Source organism: Oncorhynchus masou, unplaced genomic scaffold (genome assembly GCF_036934945.1).
Source record: "Oncorhynchus masou masou isolate Uvic2021 unplaced genomic scaffold, UVic_Omas_1.1 unplaced_scaffold_722, whole genome shotgun sequence".
NCBI classification, from domain to species: domain Eukaryota; kingdom Metazoa; phylum Chordata; class Actinopteri; order Salmoniformes; family Salmonidae; genus Oncorhynchus; species Oncorhynchus masou.
The window spans coordinates 194192-204790 of NW_027013670.1; the positions used below are offsets into that span (position 1 = coordinate 194192).

Genomic DNA, 10599 nt, shown 5'->3' on the forward strand with positions numbered 1-10599 from the left:
AGACTTTTCATCTATATTCTTCATAGGTGTCTATTTACCACCACAAACCGATGCTAGCACTAAGACCGCTCTCACCGAGCTGTTTTGGGCCATGTTTTCCTGGCACACGTTAGATTTCTTTAAACCAATTGAACAATGAAGAATTCCATTCTGGAGACAGAGGGGTCCAACCTTTACTAGATAGGTGTACCTAATAATAAACTGGGTACATCTAGCTGGTTTTTGTATGCATCGGCAGGTCAGAACAGCAGCGTTGGGCTCAAGGAGGAAGTGTGTCTTTTTGTTAACAACCGCTGGTGAACGATCTCTAATATTAAGGAAGTCTTGAGGTTCTGTTCTCCTGAGTTAGAATACCTCATGATAAGCTGTAGACCATACTATTACCAAGAAAGTTTTCATCTATATTCTTCATAGGTGTCTATTTACCACCACAAACCGATGCTGGCACTTACGAGCGCCATAAGCAAAAAGAAGAAAAACCCAGAGTTGGTGCTCCTCGTGATTTTAATTCAGGAAATCTCAAATCCGTTTTTACCTCATTTCTACCAGCATGTCATCTGTGCAACTAGAAGCACAAAAACCCTAGATCACCTTTACTCCGCACAGTGATGTGTACAAAGCTCGCCCTCGCCCTCCATTTGGTAAATCTGACCATAAATCCTTCTTATTCCTGGTTACAAGCGAAAACTCAAACTGGAAGCTCAAACAGGAAGTGGTCCGAGGAAGCGGACGCTAAGCTACAGGACTGTTTCGCTAGCACAGACTGGAATATGTTCAATATGTACAACATACCCTCTCATACACACTACACCGACACACACACACACACACTACACCGACACACACACTACACCGACACACACACCGACACACACACACACAACATACGAATGCATGTTGACGCCAAACACTTTTACTCTTCGCTGCTGCTATTGTTTATTATCTATCCTAGTCACTTCACCCCTAAATACATGTACAGTTGAAGTTGGAAGTTTACATACACTTAGGTTGGAGTCATTAAAACTCGTTTTTCAAACACTCCACAAATTTCTTGTTAACAAACTATAGTGTTTGTCAAGTCGGTTAGGACATCTAATTTGTGCATGACACAAGTAATTTTTCAAACAATTGTTTAGACAGATTATTTCAATTATAATTCACTGTATCACAATTCCAGTGGGACAGAAGTTTACACTAAGTTGACTGTGCCTTTCAACAGCTTGGAAAATTCCAGAAAATTATGTAATGGCTTTAGAAGCTCCTGATAGGCTAATTGACATAATTTGAGCCAATTGGGGGTGTATTTCAAGGCCAACCTTCAGACTCAGTGCCTCTTTGCTTGACATCATGGGAAAATCAAAATAAATCAGCCAAGACCTCAGAAAACAATTTGTAAACCTCCACAAGTCTGGTTCATCCTTGGGAGCAATTTCCAAACGCCTGAAGGTACCATGTTCATCTGTACAAACAATAGTACGCAAGTATAAACACCATAGGACAACAACAACAACAAAGGACCTTGTGAAGATGCTGGAGGAAACAGGTACAAAAGTATCTATATCCACAGTAAAGTCCTATATTGACATAACCTGAAAGGCCGCTCAGCAAGGAAGAAGCCACTGCAACTGCACATGGGGACAAAGATCGTACTTTTTGGAAAAATGTCCTGTGGTCTGATGAAACAAAAATAGAACTCTTTGACCATAATGACCATCGGTATGTTTGGAGGAAAAAGGGGGGGCTTGCAAGACATCCCAGAACACCATCCCAACCGTGAAGCACCATGTTGTGGGGGTGCTTTGCTGCAGGACGGACTGGTGCACTTCACAAAATAGATGGCGTCATGAGGGTGGAAAATTATGTGGATATATTGAAGCAACATCTCAAGACATCAGTCAGGAAGTTAAAGCTTGGTCGCAAATAGGTCTTCCAGATGGACAATGACCCTAAGCATACTTCCAAAGTTGTGGCAAAATGGCTTAAGGACAACAAAGTCAAGGTATTGGAGTGGCCATCATAAAGTCCTGACCTCAATCCAATGGAAAATATGTGACAGAACTGAAAAAGCATGTGTGAGCACACAGGGTAGCTTAGTTGGTTAGAGCGTTGGACTAGTAACCGGAAGGTTGCAAGTTCAAACCCCCGAGCTGACAAGGTACAAATCTGTCGTTCTGCCCCCTGACTTGCCTAGTTAAATGAAGATTTTAAAAAATAAAAACTGACTCAGTTACACCAGCTCTGTCAGGAGGAATGAGCCAAAATTCACCCAACTTATTGTGGGAAGCTTGTGGAAGGCTACTCCGAAACGTTAAACAATTTAAAGGCAATGCTATGATTTATACAAATACTAATTGAGTGTATGTAAACTTCTGACCCTCTGGGAATGTGATGAATGAAATAAAAGCTGAAATAAATCATTCTCTCTACTATTATTCTGACATTTACATTCTTAAAATAAACCGGTGATCCTAACTGACCTAAGGAATTGTGAAAAACTTCTTACTTTGCTATTCTTTCTTACTTTTTAACTCTGTATTGTTGGTTACAAGCTTGTAAGTAAGCATTTCACTGTAAAGTCTACACCTGTTGTATTAGGCACATGTGACAAATAACATCTGATTAGATTAAAACAAAGTGGTCCAAAGGAAGCTGTCTGTCTGTCTGTCTCCCTACACTCCACAATGCTGGTCCCTCAGTTCAGAGGTCATTATAATGAGTCTCTCTGACTACTCATACACTGTACAAAGACTACTCACATATTGTATGGAGACAAAATGGCTACTAGTCTATTTGACCACCACCACCACCACCACCATCAAAAAGACTAGTTGCCATTTTGTCTCCATACAATCATCTCTCAGGAGTGAAGTTTCCCCTAGGTACAGCTTTGACCTTACCCATTAGTGGGGAGGGGGGGGGAACACAAAACTGACCAAAGATCAGCATATAGTGGCAACCTCACTCTACTCCATAATCACCTCTCCACTTCCTGTACCAGGGAAGCAGGTCTAGGGGGTAAACAACCAAACGAAATGTGAAAGAAAGAAGGGCTGTTAGGTTTAGATGTTTCAGTGTCTCGTTTAGAGGCCGATCCTGTGGCAAGCATTCCTTTATGTGGCTGAAGCTAGACAGTCATTAACTTTCAGTTAACAAAAGGTCTCATAGATACATTTCTCTCAGACGTCTCATATTACTAGTAGAGCAGATATATATAAGTAACCATTAGGTAAGATCAAAAGCCATAGAAATGTAACTACTTACATGTAAAACTTCTAAATACTTAACCCGATTCCCACTAGCATGAACATAAATAACTGTCACATTTCATCTTACAGTAAGAGTAAAGTTATTCAAAGTCTGAAAACCAAGGAGGGTTTTTTTTTTTTTTTTTTTTAAATCACTGATTTAAAAACAACTTTAAATTTTACTGCAAGATGTCACAATTTAATAAGGTTTTAAAGTTTTTTTTACAGCCCAAGTCTTCAAACAAGTTTCCCGTTAATACGAGTTCAGGAGTCAGTTGAAAGTTGGTCTGAAACAGGATACGACCATGATCCAAACTCTCTTGCTTATCTGTACAGTCTACCTAGAGCTCAAAATCAAATCAAATATATATATATATTTTTAAACATGGTAGTACAAGTCTCTTGTCAACAGACAACACTTCTCGTAGAAAAAGTGGGAAAGTTGTTGTTATTAATGACATCGTCATCCCTGTGTCTTCCAGCGTGGGTTTTAAATGGTTTTGATCCCGCCGCAAGTCGTTGTCCCACTCCAACCAATCAGCAGTCAAAGAACAGATACATAAGACACAAGAGAGATATCTGTTTGGCTGCTTTCCCTGTAGACCCTCCTCCTTCCTACCCGTTCTCTCTCCTCCTCCTCTGGGTGTGTCTCTAGTGCTGGTGTCCCACAGACAGCACCAGTGGTATCAGACAGCCCAGAACCAGAGCCCCAACCTCCACCTTGCTCAGTCCCTTCGCTGTTTCCTTCCCCGGTGTGGGGGAGTGGCTGTGTCCGGTCCCGCCCACCTCGGGAAGGACATGTACCGTGGCAACGTACAGGAAGGTCCCGGCAGAGAACAACATGGCCACGCCCGTGGCGTTCACATCTGACAGTGCCTCTTTGCTGGACTAGAGGTCGACGAGACCAGGAAGAAAGAAAACAACAAACAGAACGGAGGAATTAGAATGAGCATCAATTCTCATGACTGGAGCATGAAGTGAAATACATTTTTGAAAAGCCATAGAGGGAGAACAACATTTGGAATGAATACTCAGGGCTTCATTTCATTCTATGGGTTGGGGACAGGAGTACTGAGGGGACAGAATAGCATTCTGGGCTCATTCGGGCCCCCCTCCCCAACTGACCTGGCTGAGTCCTACGAAGGTAACCATGGCGAGGACTGGTGCTGCCAGGGCGAAGACCAGCAGGTGTTTACGGATCCGGTTCCTCTCTAGACCAGCATGCATCAGGAAAGAGACCAGGCCAAAGGCTGCTGGGGCCTGGGGTTTGGGTGGGGAGAGAAAGACAGGGTTCAAATACACAGCTGGGGCCTAGGGGGGGGGACAGGTTAACATACAGACCAATGACAACTGAACTTTATAAGAGCATGGATTGGTTACTTTCTAATTGTTACCTCATAGTTGTTCCTTTCGTCTGTTTTGTTCATCTTTTTTATTTTTAAACTGAAAATCATTTGGTTTGTCAGTGTGGCTTCGTGAGGAAGGAGGCTATTCTGTTAAGCAACACACAAACATGGACTAGAAGGTGAACGGTCTGTAATCGTTTTCACTGTACCTTGTGAAGCATGATGGCCACAAAGACAATGAGCTGTACACTGGTCTGAGAGGTGGAAGCTGCTGCGCCGAGAGCCACACCATCCGCTGGAACATAAATGTTTTTATCAATACAAATACTCTATCAAAACATACCAACAACAACAAAAATCCACCAACAAGCCTTCCACTCCCTCTTCTTCCTAAAAACATGTTGGTCTGAAACACTGTGTCAGGAAGCCATCTTACCCGCTGCATGGACCACTAGTCCCAAGGTGGTGGTGATCTTTGAGCTGGCAACCCTCGCAGACTCTGGATCTGAACACACACCAAATCAGACAGACCACTCCATTAACAAAACAGACAGACCACACCATTAACAAAACAGACAGACCGCTCCATTAACAAATCAGACAGACCGCTCCATTAACAAATCAGACAGACCGCTCCATTAACAAAACAGACAGACCACACCATTAACAAAACAGACAGACCACACCATTAACAAAACAGACAGACCGCTCCATTAACAAAACAGACAGACCACACCATTAACAAATCAGACAGACCACTCCATTAACAAAACAGACAGACCACACCATTAACAAATCAGACAGACCACACCATTAACAAAACAGACAGACCGCTCCATTAACAAAACAGACAGACCACACCATTAACAAATCAGACAGAAAGCACCATAAAAAAATCAGACAGACCACTCCATTAACAAATCAGACAGACCACACCATTAACAAATCAGACAGACCACACCATTAACAAATCAGACAGACCACTCCATTAACAAATCAGACAGACCACTCCATTAACAAAACAGACAGACCACTCCATTAACAAATCAGACAGAAAGCACCATGGACAAATCAGACAGACCACTCCATTAACAAATCAGACAGACCACTCCATTAACAAATCAGACAGACCACTCCATTAACAAATCAGACAGAAAGCTCCATGGACAAATCGTGCTCTGATAAAGTAGAACCTTGAGGGCCCGGTTTCCCGGACTGATTAATCTTAGAACTGGGGTGAAAATAACTTTCAATGGTGATTCTCCACTGAACTTTCTTTAGTCCAGGACTACTAGACTTAATCTGTGTCCGGGAAGCAGGCCTTGAGAGTGGTGAGCTCCACCCATGCTCTGTCTGTCTGTCTGTCTGTGTGTGTGTGTCCGTGTGTGTGTGTCCGTGTGTCCGTGTGTGTGTGTAGACTGACCGTCAGCACTGCTGTGTACGTGGGCGCTTCCGATCTGGTCGACCAGCAGCATGAAGACGAACCCCAGGACCAGGGAAACCCCGATGTAGGCATGGAGGTGCTCGTGGCCGTGGCCGTGGCTGTGCTCCACACTGACCCCCAGAGCTGCATCCACACCTTCCTTGGGCTGGGACACCTCCACGCCCTCCACCTGGCCAGGGGCGTGGTGCACACCTACACAGAGAGAGAGAGGGAGAGAGAGACTGAGACCCTACCCCATACAGTAGAGACAGAGACCCAAACCTATAGAGTAGAGACAGAGACCCTAACCCATACAGTAGAGACAGAGACCCTAACCCATAGAGTAGAGTAGAGACAGAGACCCTAACCCATAGAGTAGAGTAGAGACAGAGTACAGACACACATCACTGTTACCTACTTGGGCTTGTTAGCATCGCTACGTACAGACACACATCACTGTTACCTACTTGGGCTTGCTAGCATCGCTACGTACAGACAGACATACCCAGTCAGACAAAAGAAGAACAGACCCTAACACCAAAGAGTGTTTTATAACTAACCCAAGATAGACTACAGACTGTTGTTTCCAATGGGCACAAATAAGTCATATTGGGTTGAACAAGCAACCTGGGCAGAGCCAAGCACGAGCTAGCGAGTTCCTATTGGCGCGTTCTAGCGTGCATTTGCATATAACCATTAGGAAACGCCTACTCTGAAGTGTGTACATCACATCCTTGTAAACAACGGAATTTTTTAAAACTTCGGCAAAGGGTAAAGTCCACAAAACTTAGTCCAGTCTGTTTGTAACAATGTCTAGTTTTGGGAACAGAATACTGTATTGAGATCAAATGTTTCATCAATGAGAAAATTGTCAAAATGTCAGTATCCCTTCTCCCACTGCCAGCCACTGGGCTTCCTCTCACCACCATATTTGGTAGTGAGTGGAATCGCCAAGGGGATGCTTCAGATTCATACCACTGGTGAAATATCTGTCTCATTGTTTCGATCTGTGCTCAGCTTTACATAGTGCACTACTTTTGACTAGAACCCCATAGGACCTGGTCAAAAGTAGTGCACTATGAAAGGGAATATAGGGTGCCATTTGGGACACAGGCCGAGCCTCACCCTCCAGGACCTCCTCGTACAGGGCATGGACCCCCTCGGGGATGATGACAGCCAGGGCAGTACCACACAGCAGCCCTGCTCCCAGGACCGTCACCAGCTTCAGCTTCTCCTGCAGGACAAGACAGAGAGGACAGAGGGTTCAGCAACATTACAGAACAACTAGGACAGAGAGGGTTCAGCAGGATTACAGAACAACTAGGACAGAGGGTTCAGCAGGACTACAGAACAACTAGGACAGAGGGTTCATCAGGATTACAGAACAACTAGGACAGAGGGTTCAGCAAGATTACAGAACAACTAGGACAGAGGGTTCAGCAACATTACAGAACAACTAGGACAGAGGGTTCATCAGGATTACAGAACAACTAGGACAGAGGGTTCAGCAACATTACAGAACAACTAGGACCGAGGGTTCATCAGGATTACAGAACAACTAGGACAGAGGGTTCAGCAGGATTACAGAACAACTAGGACCGAGGGTTCAGCAGGATTACAGAACAACTAGGACCGAGGGTTCATCAGGATTACAGAACAACTAGGACCGAGGGTTCAGCAGGATTACAGAACAACTAGGACAGAGGGTTCATCAGGATTACAGAACAACTAGGACAGAGGGTTCAGCAGGACTACAGAACAACTAGGACCGAGGGTTCATCAGGATTACAGAACAACTAGGACAGAGGGTTCAGCAGGATTACAGAACAACTAGGACCGAGGGTTCATCAGGATTACAGAACAACTAGGACCGAGGGTTCATCAGGATTACAGAACAACTAGGACAGAGGGTTCAGCAACATTACAGAACAACTAGGACAGAGGGTTCAGCAACATTACAGAACAACTAGGACAGAGGGTTCATCAACATTACAGAACAACTAGGACAGAGGGTTCAGCAGGATTACAGAACAACTAGGACAGAGGGTTCAGCAACATTACAGAACAACTAGGACAGAGGGTTCAGCAGGACTACAGAACAACTAGGACAGAGGGTTCAGCAGGACTACAGAACAACTAGGACAGAGGGTTCAGCAGGATTACAGAACAACTAGGACAGAGGGTTCAGCAGGATTACAGAACAACTAGGACAGAGGGTTCATCAGGATTACAGAACAACTAGGACAGAGAGGGTTCAGCAGGACTACAGAACAACTAGGACAGAGGGTTCAGCAGGATTACAGAACAACTAGGACAGAGGGTTCATCAGGATTACAGAACAACTAGGACAGAGAGGGTTCAGCAGGACTACAGAACAACTAGGACCGAGGGTTCATCAGGATTACAGAACAACTAGGACAGAGGGTTCAGCAGGATTACAGAACAACTAGGACAGAGGGTTCATCAGGATTACAGAACAACTAGGACAGAGGGTTCAGCAGGACTACAGAACAACTAGGACAGAGGGTTCAGCAGGATTACAGAACAACTAGGACAGAGGGTTCATCAGGATTACAGAACAACTAGGACAGAGGGTTCAGCAGGATTACAGAACAACTAGGACAGAGGGTTCATCAACATTACAGAACAACTAGGACAGAGGGTTCAGCAGGACTACAGAACAACTAGGACAGAGGGTTCATCAACATTACAGAACAACTAGGACAGAGGGTTCAGCAAGATTACAGAACAACTAGGACAGAGGGTTCATCAGGATTACAGAACAACTAGGACAGAGGGTTCAGCAACATTACAGAACAACTAGGACCGAGGGTTCATCAGGATTACAGAACAACTAGGACAGAGGGTTCAGCAGGACTACAGAACAACTAGGACCGAGGGTTCATCAGGATTACAGAACAACTAGGACAGAGGGTTCAGCAACATTACAGAACAACTAGGACAGAGGGTTCAGCAGGATTACAGAACAACTAGGACAGAGGGTTCAGCAACATTACAGAACAACTAGGACAGAGGGTTCATCAGGATTACAGAACAACTAGGACAGAGGGTTCAGCAAGATTACAGAACAACTAGGACAGAGGGTTCAGCAGGATTACAGAACAACTAGGACAGAGGGTTCAGCAGGATTACAGAACAACTAGGACAGAGGGTTCATCAGGATTACAGAACAACTAGGACAGAGGGTTCAGCAGGACTACAGAACAACTAGGACAGAGGGTTCATCAACATTACAGAACAACTAGGACAGAGGGTTCAGCAACATTACAGAACAACTAGGACAGAGGGTTCATCAGGATTACAGAACAACTAGGACAGAGGGTTCATCAACATTACAGAACAACTAGGACAGAGGGTTCAGCAGGATTACAGAACAACTAGGACAGAGGGTTCATCAACATTACAGAACAACTAGGACAGAGGGTTCATCAGGACTACAGAACAACTAGGACAGAGGGTTCATCAGGACTACAGAACAACTAGGACAGACGGTAGTTGTAGTCGGAATACGACTCACCTCTGAGAAGCTGACAGCCAGAGGAATGGTTCCAGACACATAACACCCCACCAACATGGCCAGGGAAAGCAGGCTGATCGAAGTGAAGTCGTCCATAGACATAGTTACAGTTTAGATAACACAAATGGTGTTGTTGCTCTTCAACTTGCTTGCTTGACACGACTTGTGGTTCGTGTTGAGGCTCCAGCTCGCTCGACAAATATAACTCCCGGACGTCGCAATTCTGGCTAGAGCTTTCTGTACCGAGGTCTAAACAGACATGTCAGTCTTACTCATTTCTAGTGACTTTCAGAGGACGTGGAAAGGCTCCAAGTTATTGATCTATCTTGAACGCGGTTTTGTTATGCAAACATGTACATCTAGAGAACTACCTAACTAATCTGATCCTTACTTTGCAGATATGTAAACACCGTTGGCTAGCAGAGTTAGCCTAGCGGGCAATCTTCTCGCTTGAGTCTTATTGCCTACAGCAGGCAAGTTGTAATTCATAGCGTGTTGACCACATCGTACACTCTCCAACGTTGCTATTTGTTATAACCATTTCATCAAAACTAGCTACCTGCAGTAAGCTATTATTATTATTATTATTTATATATATATATATATCTATAGCTAGCTCGAAATGTTTTGCCAACAAGTCAGCATCTCCATTGCGGATGAAATGTAGCACTTCCGGGTAACGCCTACGTCACCGTCCGTGCAACAAACAAAAAAACATGCCACGTATGCGTGTAGTACGCGTACACGACACATATTCATTCTGTGTTTACTTTTCTCTTCACTGACTGTGGACCGATACGTCAGATGTTACATAAGTCAATCGATTTACATGTATATAAGGTATAACCGTTTTAGCTGGTTGTGGTTAATCTTTTCTAGGAACTTAATGATGACAAATGTCTTCTTCATTTTCATCTTCTTTGGGATTGGGTTGAAGGATCGTATCCAATTTTTTGAGGTGCATGCACAGCCACTTATTGTCCTGGACGTCAGTTATGGCTGACTGAACGGCTTTAGACAAAAACAATGAGGGGAATGGGAGATTAG

At 44.2% G+C, this 10599-nt stretch overlaps 1 protein-coding gene across 1 annotated transcript; it reads right to left on the reverse strand.

Moving 5' to 3' along the window:
* Window positions 1-2571: 2571 nt before the first annotated feature.
* LOC135537197 (zinc transporter ZIP9-like) lies at window positions 2572-10230 on the reverse strand. Its single transcript, XM_064963395.1, has 7 exons — window positions 9553-10230; window positions 7140-7248; window positions 6015-6227; window positions 5028-5096; window positions 4801-4886; window positions 4371-4505; window positions 2572-4133 (listed from the first exon to the last, which is right to left on the reverse strand). The coding sequence occupies exons 1-7, from the start codon at window positions 9652-9654 to the stop codon at window positions 3897-3899; spliced, it is 951 nt and encodes a 316-aa protein (XP_064819467.1). The 5' UTR covers window positions 9655-10230; the 3' UTR covers window positions 2572-3896.
* Window positions 10231-10599: the final 369 nt, after the last annotated feature.

Excerpts from the sequence above, each read along its gene's own strand:
- LOC135537197 (XM_064963395.1), bottom strand. The coding sequence starts at position 9,654 with ATGTCTATGGACGACTTCACTTCGATCAGCCTGCTTTCCCTGGCCATG. Across the intron at positions 4,506-4,800 it reads TGGCCATCATGCTTCACAAG|GCCCCAGCAGCCTTTGGCCT; the intron begins GTACAGTGAAAA and ends CCCAAACCCCAG. Across the intron at positions 4,134-4,370 it reads CCTTCGTAGGACTCAGCCAG|TCCAGCAAAGAGGCACTGTC; the intron begins GTCAGTTGGGGA and ends GTCGACCTCTAG.